General features: G+C 42.8%; 2 protein-coding genes across 2 annotated transcripts; both read left to right on the top strand.

Moving 5' to 3' along the window:
• Positions 1 to 4,450: 4,450 nt before the first annotated feature.
• On the top strand, positions 4,451 to 9,351 carry TP53I3 (tumor protein p53 inducible protein 3). Its single transcript, XM_009990773.2, has 5 exons — positions 4,451 to 4,588; positions 5,261 to 5,528; positions 6,699 to 6,911; positions 7,524 to 7,720; positions 8,909 to 9,351. Exons 1-5 carry the CDS (start codon positions 4,451 to 4,453, stop codon positions 9,095 to 9,097), a joined length of 1,005 nt encoding a protein of 334 aa, XP_009989075.1. The 3' UTR covers positions 9,098 to 9,351.
• A 239-nt stretch (positions 9,352 to 9,590) lies between these two features.
• SF3B6 (splicing factor 3b subunit 6) lies at positions 9,591 to 13,342 on the top strand. Its single transcript, XM_009980975.2, has 4 exons — positions 9,591 to 9,715; positions 10,049 to 10,167; positions 12,602 to 12,740; positions 13,232 to 13,342. The coding sequence occupies exons 1-4, from the start codon at positions 9,686 to 9,688 to the stop codon at positions 13,319 to 13,321; spliced, it is 378 nt and encodes a 125-aa protein (XP_009979277.1). The 5' UTR covers positions 9,591 to 9,685; the 3' UTR covers positions 13,322 to 13,342.
• The last annotated feature ends 6,265 nt before the right edge of the window (positions 13,343 to 19,607 follow it).

The raw sequence follows: 19,607 nt of genomic DNA, 5'->3' as shown, positions 1-19,607 counted from the left end.
CAAAAGGCTTTTACAATTCAAAAAGCTGTGATCAAGAATAGGACTTTTAGAGACTATAATGCAGGTTTTAAAACAAACTTGCCTGCTGGACTCTGAGAAGCCTGGTTCTTGGCTGGTGGGTCTGTGCTTGGGCTGGCAGAGACTGGTCTCCACTGCAGCCTCTCCACACTTCTCACCCCCTGCACTTTGTTTAACCAAAACACGTTTGACTGCAGACAGGTCAGGAGAAGAGGGAAGCGGATTGCCTGTGTTTTTTGGATCTTTCCTATGTTCATTTCAGCCTCAACTATCAGACGAACCTCAGGCTGCTTTCTGCTTTCTATTGTTCTTGGCCGTTGTTTTTGTCAGTGTCTCACAGCAGGCTGAGCACAAAACTATTGTACCAGCACTGCACTGCCTAGAAGGCCTCGATATTCTTGCACTCCAGACATGATTCTGTCTCATCCCTGTCATATTTAGCAGCTGTGATGGATCTGAGATTAGGTATTATAAGTCTGTCACTGACATGTATGGCCAGCACATTAACTTCAAATTGTACGAATTTTGGGGGACATTTATGTGCTGAGCTATGAACTGAGGAACAGGGAGATTTCCCATCATGGTAACATTTGGCATAAGGTAAGGACAAACATCTTCAAGCAGCAACCTCAGGAATGTCCACTGGGTTAAGCCTACTGAGAGCATCAATAAGAGTTTTTAATCACTGGGTCAAAACAGGTATGAAATACTACCAAACCAGAATGGGCCTTCCAGGTATGGAGTGTTTTCAAGGGATTGTTTCCATCTAGGGCAGCAGTAATGAGACTTACTAAATCTAAGAACTGGGCCTTACATTTTAAACTAACTTCAGACTAGCTCTGTTCTTGTCTTCTGCAGTACTACAAGTGGTGCTGGAGCAGATCCAAAAGGTGCCATTGTGTTATTTAGCCCCAAGCCTGTCCAGTGGGCTCAGTAATAAATTCGGGAGCTGTATCAGAGTTGATACTAGCTTCTTTGCTGCCATGGGAGGAAAGCAGAAGTGCAAGGTTGGGAGATTGCAAAAAATGCCAACACTTGCAAAATCCTCTAACAATTTGCACACAAGTTATTTGGTCTTGCACGTAGTCACATTGTCCATAACTGTCCACTGTTGCTGAGTAAAGTCTAAGGTCTAAGTGTTGCCAGGGCCAGATTTGCAGTGGTTTTGACAATGTGTATTGCCTGGAGTTTATTCTTGTTGTTCTTGTTGCAAAAAGAAAACAAAGTAGCTTTTCTTTACATGTTACAAGAGATTTCTGAAAATGATGTAGAAAGTGCTCAGTGTTTATTCTTTAGAACAGATAATACCTCACAAATATAGGTATTAGTATTTTTAATTTTCAGCTAGAAATACTGCTGTCTTCTTTTGAGTACAATATAGTCTGAAGTGGATTCGAACTTGAAAAAAAGCATCTCCATTACAGCAATTCTGTATCTGATTTTTATCATTGATGGTTTTAAAATTTTTTAAAATTTATTTCCTTGTGTTACTATAGCCGACTACTTTAGAGAGAAAGGTAGCTGAATCAGCAGGAAACTTGAACTTCATCACCCTCAGAAGGACTGCGCATGAGGAAATAAAGTATAAAAGTTTGAAGCATTATCTAGTTTAAGCAAGAAACTGCTCTACAACATTCCAGCTTACGAGTTTCCTTCTGTTTTTTCAAGAACAATTGAGGACTTGCAGCTCATCTAAGTTTCTTAACTAAATTGAAAGTAGTGTCTTCAAGACTTGGTTTAAGATGCTCTGCTTAATCTTTCTAATACTGTCTTTTAGCCTGTTTCCAGATAAGTAAATTATTAACCTCCCTAAACAAAGAAAGTTCTCTCACAGCATCAAAGCTATGGTAGCATCACAGACCCAAGGGATGAAGGAAATTGTCACATTAACAGATCTTCAGACTGTCCTGTACATCTTTCAATATTACAAATAAAACACATTTTTAACACGTCAGTTTGCATCATAATTGACTGCTATAGAAAATTATTTAAAATTGTAGTGGATTGCAAAGTTCTGTGAGGACTGGGGAGGAGGGACGATGTCACTTGAATCAGACTGTGTGTTACTGTGAGACATCAAAGAATCCACATTTAAGTGAACTCATTACTGTACAGGGGGCAGCTGAGGCTCTGCCTACGTCACCAGGTAAAGAGCAGTCTCAAGAAGACCAGATTCCATGATCTTTTCATTTGCCGAAACAAATTATTAGCTCTTTCGGTCACAAAAGAACAAAAGAATTTTTAGTTTTTTTATCCTAAATTAGTTTAGTTTCGAAGAAGAGTTTAAAACTCTGCATGCAAAAATCTCAAAATCAATAAGAAAAAAATCCACAGAAGAATCCCACACATGGATAGATACATGATTTATCATTTTCAAATACTCTGAAGTGTCAGTTTTATTCCCTGACAACTCTCAAATACTCAAGAGCTGGCAACTAGGACATGGAGAAAGGCATGATCTGATCCATCTCCTCTGGGGAAAACAGCGAAGCTCAGCGAAGAGGTGTGATCAGGCAGCTAAAACATCAGGTAGAAATGCACTGAGCTGGCAAACGTGTACCAGTAAACTTTGAACACTGACATCTGATGGGAAGAAGAGCACCATAAAGCCTCCTCAGGTGGATCTGTAGCATAAGGACTGTCACAGCTCGTGTGCCGTTGATGCAACTTCAGTAAATCTGGTCTCCACTACTCAGAATTCAGAACACAAAGCAGCAGCCCAGTGTTCCACGGGAGAACACACAAACACACCCATCTCCAGCGGAGCGGCGCAGCAAAGGCACCAGACCAAACCTCCCCGTGCGCCGGGGGGGGGGTGAGCAGCAGATCTCTACCTCAGTGCCAAAGGGGGAAGCAGATTTCTGCCTCAACCCGTGCAATAAGCCGGGTCCGTGGGTAGGAACAATGGTGAGATGTTCTAACATTTCTGACTCTGCTAACGTCTTTCCCTCCAAAGTAAAACACAACCTCGTCCCGTTCCACCCCTTGACTTGCTGGGGAATGGCTGATAGCAAGGGCAGAGCTGGGAGAGGAGGGACTAGGATCGGCCTCTGATCCCGAGGACAGGCTGGGTTCGTTCCTGGTGCGGAGGACATCCTCCCTTCTTATAGGAAAAAGGTGAGTCACAAATTGTGCTCAGGAACCACATAACTTGTTTAAATTGTTGGTTTGGGCCACTGCTGGCAGATCTCAGTCTGAAGTTGTTGCACTTGGTTGGTAACTTGGTTTTCAATTCCTGCGTTTTTCTGTTTTGCATTTGAAAGCAATTTAGATATTTGGATCCTCACTGTGGGTTATTTATTTATTTATTTTTGTGGGTCTGCTTCTAGCAACAGAGACAAGCATTTATAAAAATTCACGTTAGCGAACCGTGTTGCAAGAGGAACAAAAGCTTCTTTCGCATCTTAATTGACTACATTTGGACACAATTAAGAGAGCAGAAGCATCTGTTACCGGGTATTATCTGGTGGGCTTCTCACTGAATTTTTGTGCTAATACAAATTTTGTGGGACTGGATTAAATGTTTCAGCTGAAAACGACAAATAGCCAGCCTCAGAAAGAAAAGCGTTTAAGTTACATTTTATACAAATAGTTGGAAGTGTTTATTCTCCGTAAAATAGCCATAGAGCACCACCTCGTGGGGATTTACATTCCTGGGCTTTCAAGGTGTTTATCATTCCACATTTGCAGTGTTATAGCAAATAATAAAGCATGTACTTAGCTTTTCCTGCACAGATATCATAATGCAAGTGATTTTTACAGAGGGCACGGTGGTCCGTCACACAATGCTCTTCACTTGAAGAGGCTCTAGCAGCAGCCCTGTATTGTGTTCAGGATAGTACCACCTCTCGAGAAGTAGCACAGTCGTTCCCGTTGTGATTCCCTCTTCTTCTCCTTTTCTTCCACCCAGCACCCAGGAGGCAGAGGGAAGATTGCTCCAGATTTGATTTTGCCAGGCGAGAGGAGGCTTGACATCTCAGCCCATCTCAACAGCTGCTGGTGCTAAAACTGAGGAACCCGAGAGCTGTGTCTGAGGAGTTACTTGAAAGAGTCCTGCGGCAGTGGGACCCTCTACCAGAGCGCATCAGGCACTCAGGAATCACCTGCTGAGGCAAGGGAAATACATAGGAATTTTAAAACCATTTGTTATCTTTCCTTTGTGCTAACTCACCATTGTGCCTTTGTGGATCTTCCAGTTACCATCTACGGGCTGAATCATAAGGCAGCACTTACATGGGTTTAGATGTGTAAAATAAAGGCTCTTTCTGCTGAGAGTTTTAAAATCCCATTTGTCTCTACTATTTTAAGGGCCTGTGTCCTTTGGTCAGTTGAGCACTGGGGCCTTAATCTGCACAGAAGTGTGCCTTCATTCATGCTGGGTTTTTTTTTGTTTGTTTGTTTGTTTTTTGTTGTGGTTTTTTTTTCAGGGAAAATGTTAGCAGTCTATTTTGATTGCCCAGGAGGCCCAGAAAACCTCTATGTGAAAGAAGTGACAAAACCACATCCAGGAGAAGGAGAAGTTCTTGTGAAGGTCTCTGCCAGTGCTCTGAATAGGGCTGATTTACTCCAGGTACGTGTATGTTAAGCAGATCTATGCATCTGAAAATAACACCCAGTTTTCAAGCCCTTATCTGAAGTCTTCACAAATCTGAAAAGTTAAAAGAGATTGGACCTGGTGAGCATTTGGATGGGAGAGTTCATAGGGCTGAAAGAAGAGATGTCTATTCAGTAGATAAATGGTTTTATCTGGGTCCCTGCAATACTGGCGTGGCATGGAAAGGCAGCTGCCTTTCAAGAAAAGATATAAAACCAAAGCTCTGGTCTTTCTAGATGCATAGACCATTCTCAGGGCATTTGAGATGAACATGAAATGTTCCAATGGCTCAATTCCAGCATGGGAAAATCACACTCAAATTGTTAAATCCGAGCTACTTTACTTTGAGCTGAAAGCTATGCTCTGCAACAGAAGACCATAATACTTCCCCAGCATGGATTGGCCTGGACAAGGAGGACTTGCAACAAATTGGATTTGCACACAGAATTTTAAGAATAAAATATACTTAGGAAACAAGAAATGTTGCCAGAGGATAGAAGATTCTCAAATCACTGGAACGTTTGCACAGTTAAAAATCATGATTGAATAAATAATTTAGGTTAGAGGCATGTGTGTAAAATATCGCAGGTCATTACACTCGTTGATGTGTGCCTTTTCCTTCCTCTCCCTCTCTTTCTTTTGTTTTAGAGGAGAGGGAAGTACCCTCCCCCCAAAGGAGCAAGTGATATTTTAGGCTTAGAAGCAGCTGGGAGTGTGGCTGGGCTCGGACCTGGCTGCAAGGGCCAGTGGAAGGTTGGCGATGCAGTGATGGCTCTGCTCTCCGGAGGTGGCCAGGCAGAATATGTTACTGTACCCGAAGGCTTCCTGATGCCAATTCCCAACGATATGACATTTATTCAGGCTGCAGCCATTCCTGAAGCCTGGTTAACAGCCTTTCAGCTGCTGCATTTTGTAGGTGAGCAGTGTAGTTGCAAATCTATCCCACTAAAACAGCTCGTCTTCCTTTCTGTTGTGAAATTCTGTTTGTTGCCTCTGTCTGAATGCTGTTTGCCTGTTCTCTGTCACTCCATTCATGTGGGTCAGAGTCCGGTATGCCAGACCCAAATCCTGAAATCTCGACCACATCTCCTCAGTCACAATATACTCTGCCGATTGCATATTTACAAGGACCAATATGGAAAGATGGGCAGTTTTCTTTTCGTTTATATTTCTCAGCTTGAATGGCAATTTCCATTAAGCCCAAAACCTGCAATAACTTACATGTTCTCCCAACAACTGAAAACGCATCCTACTTCTAAAGATTGGACTTTGCTGCAAGCATGACCGTATTGTGGACTTTCTCACTAGTTGCCTGTGGCTCTACAGTAGATCGACAAGCTCTTGCACCTCGTTTCACAGAGACATTAATTGTTGGTAAAATCTCCTCTGAGCTGGTTTAACACAGACATAAGCTCAGACTCTTTATTTTGAAAACGCTCTGGAGGCACTAACAGCACTTGCCAGGGTTTTCGTCAATTGACAAATAACCTTCTTATACCCTCTTCAGCAGCAGCACCTAAAGCTCTGCTAAGGAACAGGAGTTACAAACAAGTAACTTACTATCCAAAACACAGACTTGCTTCAAGCCCTGTCGCTTCTGTAGTCAGTAAGGACCACGTCTCCAGGAGTGCTTGGTGCCTCGCTTCCAGTAGCAATCAGCAGAACACAAACAAATGTGTTAGAGCAACTGGTAGATGGTAAAATCATAGGTAGAGCTGGTCCTTAACATTATGAGCGCCTGATTTCTCAGTATGAACACCCTCCGAGTGTGTTTTCTGTTGGTGGCAGTGGGCAGGCCCAGAGTAATAAGGCTGACTGCACTCACCTAAGGAGCTTGGTCACAAATGCCCAGAACTGGACAGGGCCAAGCTCAAGTCATTCCACTGAAGTCGGTAAAATGGAGTCCTGTCAGTACCCTGTGAGCTGTGTTAGCTCTGGATTTGTTTTATGAAGGATATGAAGATGTAAACAAAGCCCACTCCAGGGCATCTCTTTCAGCTTCCGCTTCAGTATTTTCCACCCTGACCATATTATAACCCACAGGTGATGCCAAAAGGGTAACCATTTCCCTTACGCCCTCCTTCAGGTAAAATACGGAAAGGCGAGAAAGTGTTGATCCACGCTGGAGCTAGTGGAGTCGGTATGGCGGCCATTCAGCTGGTAAGACTGGCAAAAGCTATTCCCATCGTGACAGCAGGAACCCAAGAGAAACTGAAAGCAACAGCAAATGCCGGAGCAGCTGCGGGGTTCAACTACAAGAATGAAGATTTTGGTGAAAAGGTCTTGGCGTTCACCCAAGGTAAGAGCCTCTACGTGAAAGACACTTTTACGTTTGAGGAGGAGTGTGTACCTCCTAATGTAGACACACACACACTCAGTTTCACCTGTCACCTTAACTGGTGAAGGAGCAGACAGCAATGACCCTGTTAGCACAACCTAACATCCTCTTCAGCCCGAGAATGTATCTTTCCTGAGTTTAATTGTGCTGTTTTCTGCATGGACTCTCTTTGGCTTTGTGTTCATTTGGGGCACAAACATTGTGCCTGCGTTATTGTTGCCTCCACAAGGAACTGTGGGACCAAATCCTCGTGCTTGTCTTTGTAAGTGTTTGAATACGGGCCCAAAACTTAGTGGTCTTACTGTTAGAAAAAAAACAGCTTTTCTAAGCATTTGGGATGGCTTATGACAGAGTCTGCATCTGGATATCTAGAATTACTCTTTTTTTTGTGCTTGATTCTAGAATTCCTTACAAATCATTGTGCCAATTCCTAATTTCAGCAGAAAGATTTAAATAAGAATTGCAGGATTGATTCCGTACCTATAAAGAACGAGGTTTTAGTTTTGCCTGAAATTATCCTACCTTTAATGCAGCTCAGTGACATTACTAAAATCTTTTCTGTTTCTACTTGAGGTTCTGGAGTAGATATTATTTTAGATTGTGTTGGTGCCTCATACTGGGAGAAGAATCTCAACTGTCTAAGTACTGATGGCCGGTGGATTATTTATGGACTGTTGAGTGGAGGTGAAGTACATGGAGATTTGCTTGCAAGGCTGCTTTCCAGAAGAGGGAGCATCCATACAAGTCTATTAAGATCACGAGACAAGAAGGCAAGTAATGGCTATCAACAGTGTATACAGTTTGATCTTAAAACTCAGGCTGAGAGAGTTGGGACTGTTCAGCCTGGAGAAGAGAGGGCTCCGGGCTGATATTATTGCAGCCTTCCAGTACTTAAAGGGAGCCTACAGGAAAGCTGGAGAGGGACTTTTTACAAGGGCATGTAGTGATAAGACAAGGGGCAATGGATTTAAACTGAAAGAGGGGAGATTTCGATTAAATATAAGGAAGAAATTTTTCACTCAGAGGGTGGTGAGGCACTGGAACAAGTTGCCCAGAGAAGTTGTGGCTGCCCCATCCCTGGAAGTGTTCAAGGCCAGGCTGGATGAGGCTTTGGGCAACCTGGTGTAGTGGAGGGTGTCCCTGCCCATGGCAGGGGGGTTGGAACTAGATGATCTTTGAGGTCCCTTCCAACCCTAACCATTCTATGATTCTATGAAAACTGATGATAGTTCTGAGAGCTTTCTTTTGATACCAGTGTTAGAGCAGAACCTAATGCATTATTACCAAAAGAGCACCACCTTTGACTGTTACTATGTACTTTGAAAAACTTTGCAAAATTAAGTTACATTTTCCCTTTTCTATTTTTATCAAATGCCTCCTTTTTAGAAATACTGAATCAGAAGAATGATACCCAGGACTTCTTAATGTACTTCATGAGTACTGTAAATTAAAGATTTGGCCTAAGAGGAAACAAAACTCAAGTGATCAGACAGCTTGATGAAGTTGGGAGAGGGGGAAGGCAAAAACCTCTATTAGATCATTTTTCAAAGTAGAGACTGAGGCCATTTGGATGCCCAGAAATTACCAAGGAAAAATCACTTTATGTGGAAAATTCTCAGATATTACAGTAAAAGACAGCAGTGCAGAGTCCTGGAACAGATTCTGTTCATGGTCTAATACACAATATTCTCAAGAATTTTATTAGTTTGAGTTCAAATGGTTCTGGACTGGGCTTGTACCACTTGTTTGAAGAATTTTATTCAATTAAAATATAATTAACCTAAAAGTTTTCTTCTTGTTTGCAATTTACACCTGTCAGATGTTTACATGCCCATCTCACTATGTGAATTTCAGAGTCTCCCTGAGAACTGCCCACGTTTTGTACGCTGTGCTTAGAGATACCTCTGTGAATGAAAATATTGGAAATAATCTTCAAAATGCTTTCATTTTTTCTTCAGTATAAGGAAGAGCTGGTGAAAGCCTTCACAGAAGATGTACTGCCGTATTTTTCTGGAGGAACCTCCCCTCATCTCCAACCGCTCATCGACAGCATTTACCCTCTGCATGAGATTGCAGAGGCACACAGGGTCATGGAAGAGAACAGGAATATCGGCAAAATTGTCATCGAAATGCCTGCTTCACCTTAAGGAAAGGCCTCCTGCTGCAGCTGTTCCAGGGACTGAGTTGTCAGGAGTGTTTGACAAGAACGTGCCGTTTCTGCTTCCCAATCTGGAGTGATTTACTGTGGGAGGAAGGGTAAAACGAAGCCTTACAGGACATGTTTAATAAAAAGGTCCATGCTGCAGCTCTAGCATTGTGTCTTGAATGCGGGAACAAAATGTCGGTGAGCGCTCCTCCACGCCGCACAAAACTGCCAGGGACCGACTGCCGTCAGCTCCGAGCTCCCTCACCGTCCGCCTTCCAGCGCTCTCTCGCCCCGCGCTCCCCACCGCCCCCCGGCCAGGCGCCTGCCCCTGGCAGGAATCTCCACACGGCGCCCGGCAGCGCCCACGTCCCCGTGCCGCGCGGCTCCTCAGGCGGTGAGGCGGCGGCGGCGGCGCGGCCGCCAGCAGGTCACGTGCCTCCCCCCCCCGTCGTTTCCGGCGCGGTGCAGGCTGGGATAGCATCCGGCCTCCCTGCTGAGGCCGGCGGCACGCTGAGGAGGAGGAGGAGGAGGCCCGTTCCCGGCCGGTGTTTCTCTCTCAGGCGACAGCCCCCTCCCTCAAGCCGGCGCCATGGCGATGCAAGCGGCCAAGCGAGCCAACGTGAGTGCTCTCCCCTGCCCCCTTCCCGGCCCACCTCAGCCCTCCCGGGCAGCCTGGCGGGGTGTGAGGTGAGTTGGTGCTGAAGACAGGCCTTCCTGCCCGATGTGGGCTCCTTCCGCGTCCCCGGCCAAGGGAGTTTGTCCCCTTCCAGGCAGGTCTCTTGGTTTACAAAAACATGTCAGGTTTGTAGCTGTGAAGGGTTAAAAAAGGACCAGTGAAGCACCCGAACTCTCTCAGTGATGTTAGCCCCAAGATTTAGTATGTAGGCTGCTGCTTTTAAGGTTTGAAGTGAGTGCTCTGGGTCTAACGCATCGTGTGTTGTTTCTGCATCAGATTCGGCTGCCTCCAGAAGTCAATCGGATCCTGTATATTAGGAACTTGCCATATAAAATCACAGCGGAGGAAATGTATGATATTTTTGGGAAATATGGGCCTATTCGACAAATCAGAGTGTAAGTATTTTAGTTTTCTTTGAGAGGTTAAGGATTTGATATGGTTTAGTGTGTCTGTTATATGTCAGTATTGCTATTGCAGTAGGTAGTGGGTTTCACAGCTAAAAAAGTTAAATGCACTTGAGCAGTATCCCTGTGTGCCAGAGATGATTGTGATGATATTTATCTTATGTGTGAATTCATTAGGAAAATAATATTGCTGGTAGGAAGGGTGAAAAGGCTTAAATTTGATGTGAACTTAGGTAAGTTGGTAAAAATATGAGAGACTCTCTTATGTGAATCTTAAATGCAGCTAACCTTTTACCTTAAGTTAAAAATAAGAAAGGCAAAAGTTGGATGCAACCGGTTTTCATGTTTGATGAGTATTATATACTTAAGTAAAGGGAAAATAGAGATGTTACTATTGCTGCTGGACCTGTTGACCAGAAACAACTTGCTGTGTGTCAGATGCAGCTTGTCCCTGAGCCACATAGTCTGTGTATAATGGCAATCTGACTGTAATTTTGTTTTAAAATGCATTGAGGTTACACATGTGTACAGCAAATCTCAGGTTTTTCTTTTTAGTTACTTCAAATATTGGACACCTGAGCTCTGACGTTTGTTGTTATCCTGAGTACTGTCTGAATGCTGTGGATTAAACCATTATTTCATCTGTTTAGTATTATGTTCTGCTAAGTATATAGCAGAAAGAGTTGCCTGAAGCTGGAATTCAGGAAGAGCTTTTGAGAAACTTAGTAAGGCTGTTCGGAGTATTCACACTCATACAAAAGGACTTTTTCCCCCCTTTGAAAAATATTTAGGAAGGGGTGGGGGAGGAAATGAAACTTGGTGTTTAATACGTAAAAAGAAAATGTTGTAAGTAACATTTCAATAGAAGTACAAATAGAAAGGAAATGTAGTTTATATTTGATAAGGGGATTTTTTTTGTCCTGCTTTTGTCCAGATGTTGGCAAAATAACCTGCAGCTTCTCTGAGTTCTCAACTAGGTTGCTGATCAGATTAGAGCAGAATGTATCCTTGTCATTTGTGTCGCTCTCCATTTCCCCATGCTCTGAGATAGGTAATTAATCCACGATATGTTTAATTGTTTTGACTGGGCAGGATGTAAATATGTGAACAGTTAAACAGTGAATTTTACCACCCCAAATAGAAGTGCTCATTTCAGCGCCATAGTGATAAAAAAAGATCGTTCAGTGTGTAGGTCAAAATCAGTTTTACATATAGAATTGCCTTCAGTGAACAAACAGGGACAGGAGGATGTACTACTGATGCTGTGTTGGAACATGTAGCTAGTGAGATCCTTCTGATGCAGGGAAGGGCAACTAAAGTGACTGGAGAAGCGGCTAAAGGAACAAGGAACAGCATAAACTTACTGCTTGGCTGAATAGGTGTAATTCTTCTCTAATAAGCACAGAGGAAGGCTAATGTTTAAGGTTTCTGAAAATGTGTAGGTTGGAACTGCATGACAGTGGGACGTAAAGAATTAAGACATATCAGGGGAGCTTTCCATCAGAGTCACATGCTGGCATGAGCGTCCAACAGGGAACTGCAGGCAGCCTCCCTGCTGATTGTTTGGAACCATCACTTTGTATGGTGTTCCACAGAAATCCTCACATTGTCACAAGAGAAGGCATAAGGTGGAACTCCCTTTGTAATGACTTTCATGCTTTGTGCAGTTCTTATCCCATTCTCCTCTTTGTTTTTGTATGCACCCTGCTGTGGATATGGGTGAGGTCGTTTGTCCTCAGGACTTCTCTTCTTAGAAGCAAGCACCTTAGAGACAATTCTTCTGATTGTTAAGTTTGCTGTAATGATCTTTCAGCCGAGATCTTCTGGATTTGTAAGCTCTGCAATCTCTCTGGGCTAGTTAGCGTTATGTGCCCAGGCGTGTCTCCTGTCTCTCAGGCAAAGGAAATCGCACTGATGGTCCCATAGGTGATGGCTGCAGCTCTGAAGTGGTCTTGCACCAGTGGGGCTGTTTTGACTCTTTTAAATTGACTTTGTGATATGCCAAGAGCAATATTCCATCCTAAGGACATATCTGATCCAGACAGCCATTAACTGACAGCTTGGTCTTGTAATATTAAATAAAACAAGCTAATCACTGTAATAAAAACTTAAAGTCTTTCCAGAACTATGACAGCCCCTGACAGCAACAGCTTCTGATAGTTGTCATGGAGAGGTGAATGTCCCTGAGGAGCACAATGCATCACATGCCTCTGTCATATTTTCCTGTTGTCTCTGACTTGGGAGTGTAAGTGGAGATGGATGTGGAAAGCAGGGATGTATTTTAATTTCTAGAAAAAAACCTCAAACAATAAATTGTTTTTTAGCAAAGTTGCATTAGTTAAACTAATCTCAGTCACTGCTAAAGACTAATAGGACTATGTCCTATTTATTTTGTTTTAACATGAAAACTGATATTGCTCTGCAGTGGAAACACTCCTGAAACTAGAGGAACAGCCTACGTAGTCTATGAAGACATCTTTGATGCCAAAAACGCTTGTGATCACCTGTCGGGATTCAACGTGTGCAACAGATACCTTGTCGTTTTGTACTATAATGCAAACAGGGTACGTACACTTGGTGGTTTTTGAAGTTACCTGTGAACATAGCTAGCATGAAAAAAAAAAAAATCAGTTTGAATAGACAGTTCCTTGGATATTTTAAGAAATAAATCCAAACTGGTAGAGGATTGTCAGGATTTCATCTTTACTTGGTGATTTGTGTGCAAAAAAAGTACCTTTGGACCAAGGGTGTGAAAAAAACATACTTCTGAGTGTAATTTGGAGAAGAGAAAGCAGGGACCTTAAAACTGCACAGTTGCAACGGGATGCAAGATCTTGTTTAGAGGTAAAAAGTCTCTAGTTCTTCATGTTCTCCCTGTTACTGACAGTATCCAGGGTCCTGTGGTATTCTCCAAGGTCAAGAATTAAGCATCGCTGTTTGTACGTGATGTCGATGTAGTTTGTAGTGGTGTTAGTTGTGGTTATGGGGAAATAACATGTCATGAGATTGTTTTTTTTTTTTTTTCTTCTCACATCTTTTATTTTTTTAATCACAGGCATTCCAAAAGATGGACACAAAGAAGAAAGAGGAGCAGCTTAAGCTTCTCAAGGAAAAATACGGAATTAATACAGACCCACCAAAATAAACTGATCTCTTTGGGAAGCTATTTTCAAGCCCTGCCGTTGAGTTCTTGAACTAAACATAGGAATTCTCAATGAAGTATAACTGTTTTTTTTTTTAATTTTTAATTTGATAAGCTGTAATTTGAATCTGTAGTTCTTCACATTAGAATTAAATAAATGTAAAACCTGAGAAGATCTGCTTTAAGATTAAATCCCCCTAAATGGACATGGCTTCTCCATGTTGTAAGGCTGACCTGGTAAACGCTGCACAACCACAGTCCTGTTTTTAGCAGGACCTTTCAAGATGGGACCGAGCAGGCTGAATGTTTCACACCTCCTGAAGTTCTGCCTTCTCCTGGGCAGTCTTTAAGCCTGGCAGCCAGTTAATCCGAAGAGCTGAATGGGCTCTGTGTGAGCTGCCTACGTGGAGGTAAATTTCACTGCTACTTTCTGAAAATGGAGTGTTGCAACTCGTCTCTCTGCCACAGGGATTTTTGTGCTTTTTTAAAAAAAGAAGTAAGTATGGTTTGATACTTCATCACCCTTGTATATTGTGGACAAATTATTGCATATTTCTCCCTCTGGGAATGTTTGAAAGAGCCTAACTCCGTTACATGATCGTTAGGCTGCTACTCACGTAGAAACAAAGCAAGCCCAAATCCATGTTTATAACAAAGTTTCTTTTACAAACTATAGAAAACGACTGGCCTTTTAAAATGATCTGACTCCTTAGGTGACTTCAGTCACAATATCTTGTTCTGGGTGGCTGAGATGAAACAGATAAGTTGCAGTAGAATAATCTTGCCCTAAGAGTGCATTGCTGCAGGGCTGGCCTGATGTAACAAAACGAGATCTTTGTTACATGGGCCAGGTTTGTACTGAGGTTAGCAGGAGTGACAGGAATACGCTTCACGCTTTTTAAAGTTAGGTAGAGAACATCTGACCAAAATGAGACAGTAGATGATGGTGTTAATTTTAGATACCTGTAGTGCGATTGTTTTCTACTCGGTGTGTTTGAACTCTAATATATTTCATGTACATACATTTTCAGATGTAGCATCTGGTGGAGGAAAAACATATTTAAATTTTTTTTGGCTCTTTTTTTTTCAGCACTCATGTCCTATGAACAGAAATTACTGTGATACAGGGTATCCATAACCAGTATGTTTTGGAAGTTAAAGAATAACATCTACCTCTGTTCTGAACCAGCTGGAAGTCCTGTGAACATTGGTAGCATGCTGCCTTGGGAGGATTTATTTGCTTGGATGTGATGTTTAACTCCCTAACTAGACAGCTTCTAGCCAGTGCAGAACATGGGCAGATGCAAACATACTTTGCCTGAGGATTTAAGTTAAATTTTTTTTTCAGTGCATTATACTGTCACAAAGGAATGTTTCCATTTTGTTATCCTTAGATTTTCATTGAAATCTGTCACTTAAAAAAGGAAGCATGTTGTTCTTGTGTCCATTTGGTAAAAAAATAAATGTGTGTCTACATAGGTTTGCTTTTTTTCATCAAGGCTTGCTTTACGCTGTGCTACTTCTGCGTGTAACCTTTCCTTTTAGAAAGGAAGTCATTTGTCACCTGAGTGTTTGTGATACAGGTAAGAATTTGTGGAGCGTCCGTACGTGAACGTCCACAAGCGTTCAGCACTGGAGTGATGGGGAAGGGTGCCCAGCTGTGGGTGCCAGTGTCCGGCTCTCAAACGGAGGAGGTCCCTCGCAGTTCCTGTGTGCTGTGCACATCGTTTCTCAGCTGTGAGGAGCATGAAGAGTGGTGGTGATGCTCTGAGCTGCTTCAGCTCAGAGCAGCAGGGAGGAGGCAGCTGAAATGTCTTGGGTGTGATTGCAGCTTTGGGTGAGTGCTTGGAATCCCATCCTGTGCCTGACCAGGGAGTGTTCCACCGGGACAGGTCTCCCTTGTCTTCTGTTGCAGACAGGCACTTGGGATCTGTGTGTGAGCTACATTTAGTGTGTGCAGTAAAAAGCCTTGTGCGTCCTCTGTGGCTCTTCCTCACCTGTGTCCTTCCCTTAAAGTGGACACTGATTTTTGCAGCAAGAAGCCTTGCAGGCCTCGGTGAGCCGTCCCTGAGATTGGGAACAGGCGATGGGGGGCTTCGAGCCTGTAGGCAGCTGGGGTTACATGTCAGAACTACAGAAACGTAAAGCCCTGCTGCAATGCCATTGCCAACTTTCCCACTTGCCCAGCCCTGTACTGCTCCTGTCGGGTGCAGCTGTGATGCACGGAGAGGAGAGGGACTCTTTACGAGGGGGTATAGTGACAGGACAAGGGGCAATGGCTTTAAACTAAAAGAGGGCAGATTTATATTAGATATAAGGAAGAAATTCTTCACTCTGAGGGTGGTGAGGCACTGGAAGAGGTTGCCCAGAGAAGTGGCTGCCCCATCCGTGGAAGTGTTCAAGGCCAGGTTGGATGAGGCTTTGGGCAACCTGGTGTAGTGGAAGGTGTCCCTGCCCATGGCAGAGGGGTTAGAACTAGACAATCTTTGAGGTCCTTTCCAACCCAAACCATTCCATGATTCTATGTACATGAAACACGAAGCAGCTGTGATCTGCTGTTATCATTCTGAGGTTAGCAGGTACTTCTCCAGTGCCAGATCAGTTTTCAGGTGTTGCCCATTGGATTAGAACAAACCTAACTTCCTCAGGCAAAAACCAGCTTACCTTGAAAATGTTTAAATGAATGAAATCCTCCTTTTGTGAACAGTCATAGCTTTTTAAAGGTTACAAACCACCCCACTCCCCCACATATGCCGCATACACATACACGTGTGCAATGTGTGTGCACATGCCATACACTGGGGTAACTGGGGCCATTTACACCAGGTGCTGGGCATTTAGAAGGCCCCTTTCTGTAACAGGAACTGGAGGTGCTTGTTACCATGCTGGATTGATGCTTCTAATAAACAATAATAAATACTGATAATAAAATGTTAAAATGCTAATAACGGTGCCAAGTTCTGCCGACCTTGTTTAAAATCACATGCAAAAATACTGCCTCGCTTCTGTCAATAGCAGAGCGCGTGGTGCTTGCACTGCAGTGTCTGTTTTGATGAGGATTTGATGCTGTTTGAAAAACATATATAAAAAGCAATTCTTTAGGGTAATAAGATTAATAAAAATGCCTTCAATGAATCCTCAAGATCAGCAGCTTTTGATTTCTCAGAGAGCTCAGCTGCTGCCTTTCATTAAATATTCCATTTCATACTTTTTCTTCTAGTGCCTGTTCAGGGCTTTCAATGTCCCTGCACATGTAAAATGAAATAATAATTTGTACCTGCAAGACAGAGGGAATGGAAATCAAATGCCCGGAGGATTGTTTTGATGAGGTCTGCTCAAGATTTTGTTTGAAATGTAATATCAAAGGACAGGGAAATGAGTTCAGTTATATGAATGGCAGAGGGGGCAGCAAATAAGGCAGATGTTACCAGCCTCGTACTCTGCATCTGTGCTGGTTTTTGTGTGTGCTCACTTCCCATTTAATTTTTCAGGAAGTAGGGCATGAAATTAAGCCTGGAAGGTCATTTTTTTTCCATCGATGCTGTTTAGAAATTAGTAACAAGAGCATATCTGATTACATGGGCAATGACTAAATTTTTTCCAATCCATTATATAGTGGGAATAATTATATGTACTGTGTTGATCGATGATACAATTAAATAAATTAACGCATTTGCAGTCAAAGAAAGAGCTGAAGATTACATTTCCTTGAAGACTTAATTTCCCTAAGTATCACAAAGCACAATTAGTTTTCCTTTCAGATTTTTTTTTTTTAAAATGAAATGGGCATGAAAAATGTAATAATCTCTGCTTCCAACAAAGGTCTCTACAGAGAAAGGGTGATGAGGGAGAGAGCTTCATCAACCAGCTGTAATAAGGGTTTTACAGACTCGATAATGGCCGGGTTGTACTGCTGAGGGCAAAAGGAAGGCGTGCAGCAGCTCTGCTGATAGAGACGATAAGACCAAATATGATCAGCTCTTCCAGCCCGGCAGGAACACGTTTTTCACTGGTAGGAAACCTAGCAGAAGCTGGAAGCGATGCCCTACCTATTGCCAACAACAGGACCGAGAGATGATGGAGGGAACGCGCTGCCATTCCAGGTACGCTGAGCCAATCCTTCACATCGCTGTTCGCTTTCGAGGCATTCAGGAAAGGTCCCAAAGCAGATACTTTCTGTTTTCTTTTTTTTTAACAAACAACTAATTTACACTGGGCCATAGGTAGGAGCAGCTTTAGACCAACGTGCTGAATCGACCTGTGTTTGACAGGCGCGACAGGGCTGCGTTACGTTTAACCAAGACACCTGAAGGAGCTCATGTCTGCAACTGCCACAACACGACCTCCGATCTGTAACCCACTGCTGAAATCAAGACCAGCAACAGAGGCTGGAGCAGTGGCAAAGGAGAGCAGGACCTTTTAAAAGAATTTGGGAGAGCTAGTAGGCATCAAAATGCAGCAGGTCTAATTCTCTACTTACTAACAGGAAAATAATCTGTCCTAAATAAAAGAACTATTAGTGGAACGTGGACGTGTAACCTAGCTGCTGCAGTGATCCTAGACTTCCACCAAAAAACGGTCCTGAAACGCTTTTTGTTTCTTTATGGAGAGGCGAGCAAGAAAAAAACGTAGTCCACCAACTCTCAGTGAATAAGTGTATGTAAGAGATGGGTTTGATGGGCTTATTAATTAACAAACTCAAACGCAACTTTCTGCGTAAAATGAACATCTAGAGAACGATGAGTGTCAGCTGTAGTCACTGGCCAGACTGCCAGTCTTGTTTTTCTGTGCTCCTTTTCTCTCTCCTCCCCAGGAGAGGTATCACCTGGAGATACCTACGTAGCTTTGCAGCCTGCCTACCCATGATAGTTGCATTCTCCTTACACAGACTCACACAAGAAAATAGCGCAACAACTGTTTGAAATCCTTCCACCAAAAAATCTGTTAGTTGAAAACTATGCAAATAGCTTATAGCCAAGTTAAATAAAATTAACATCATGACACAATGATGCTTTTTTTTTTTTCTACAGCAAATGGGAAAAGCCAGCCAAAATGTGAGAAATCAAATTTAGGCAAAGCAAAATAACAGCACGGAGGCAGCTTCACAGATCAGGTCCTGCTCCTAAAACCAGATAAACAACAGTCTGTGCACCTTTCTTTCTCCAGGGGAAGAACCAGAATTTTGTGACTTCATATAACCATCAAATGAAATAAATACGGCTCAGTCTCAAGTACCAGGAGCCCAGCGCACTAAGTAAGTTTGCAGGCTACGTAAACAGCATCAGAAGATACAGCCTAAAAAACCCCGCTGTGTTCAGTGGCCACATCATCCCACAGTTCAGATTTGTTTCATAAGGTGGGTGCACATAATTCCGCTCTTCTTTAGCCTATCTCTACTCCAGTAGAAATTTTTACACTTGTTTTACTGTTGTAAATGCATAGAATTGGACCAGCACTGCCTGTTTTTGAGAAGCATTGCTTTTCATCTCTTCAGCAGCCAAATTTTGGACAGAGCTGAGGGGCCACCAGCAGGACAGGGTTGATGGAAAGCCAGGAAACCTTTCTGTCCCAGCAGCCCTTACTTGCACGTTCCTGGTACCTCTGGTTCCACAGAGATCTTCCACTGTCCCATCTATAATAGAAGCAGCACATGGAACTATGTGTATTTCAATATGAGAAATAATTAACAAAAAATGAGTTGATGACTGTTTGAAGAACTTCTCACGCAGCAAACAGAATTCTGGCAGCCAGAGGAAAGCAGAAAAACAGGAAACAGGAACTGTAAAGTATCAAGATTTTATTGTTTTATATATATACTTTTAATTCTTATATGAGACAGCATTTTTTAAAACAGCAGCAAGCAGAACGTACAAGTTGAGAAAAGTGGCAGCGCAGGTAACTCTGTTTGGCTAATGCCCGTTCATGTACAAGGTGTACATTGGATTTATTTTTTGAGCACCTTTTGTTGTTTTTTTTTCTTGGTTTAAGTGTACAGTAAGGCAGTGGTTTTTCAATAAGGAATATATATATATTTATATTTATATATATTTTCAATCGTCACTGTGAATTCTTCTTACATGCAAATTAAATAAAATGTACAACTTGAAAATGTTACAACGGTAGACGTTTTTCCCAAAGCAAAGCTTCTAATAAAAGGCAAATACAGACACCACAAAGTTAAAAAAAGAGAAGGAAGGCGTAAGAAACCAAACGGCAGGCGCTATTGACGGGACAGCTTGAGCAGGGAAGGTTGGGATTCCAGTGAAGATTTCTCCCGCTGCTGGCAAGG

The sequence above is a fragment of the Tauraco erythrolophus genome, chromosome 2, assembly GCF_009769465.1.
Source record: "Tauraco erythrolophus isolate bTauEry1 chromosome 2, bTauEry1.pri, whole genome shotgun sequence".
Lineage (NCBI taxonomy): Eukaryota > Metazoa > Chordata > Aves > Musophagiformes > Musophagidae > Tauraco > Tauraco erythrolophus.
The sequence above is the reverse complement of the archived record's forward strand: the minus strand, read 5'-3'. Positions and strand labels throughout refer to the sequence as shown.

What these genes read in the sequence shown, in the direction of transcription:
- SF3B6 (XM_009980975.2), top strand. Translation starts at nt 9,686, where the DNA reads ATGGCGATGCAAGCGGCCAAGCGAGCCAAC. An exon ending in CCTATTCGACAAATCAGAGT is followed by an intron (nt 10,168 to 12,601) that starts GTAAGTATTTTA and finishes ATTGCTCTGCAG; the next exon opens with TGGAAACACTCCTGAAACTA. An exon ending in TGTACTATAATGCAAACAGG is followed by an intron (nt 12,741 to 13,231) that starts GTACGTACACTT and finishes TTTTAATCACAG; the next exon opens with GCATTCCAAAAGATGGACAC.
- TP53I3 (XM_009990773.2), top strand. Translation starts at nt 4,451, where the DNA reads ATGTTAGCAGTCTATTTTGATTGCCCAGGAGGCCCAGAAAACCTCTAT. An exon ending in TCAGCTGCTGCATTTTGTAG is followed by an intron (nt 5,529 to 6,698) that starts GTGAGCAGTGTA and finishes GCCCTCCTTCAG; the next exon opens with GTAAAATACGGAAAGGCGAG. An exon ending in GGTCTTGGCGTTCACCCAAG is followed by an intron (nt 6,912 to 7,523) that starts GTAAGAGCCTCT and finishes TTTCTACTTGAG; the next exon opens with GTTCTGGAGTAGATATTATT.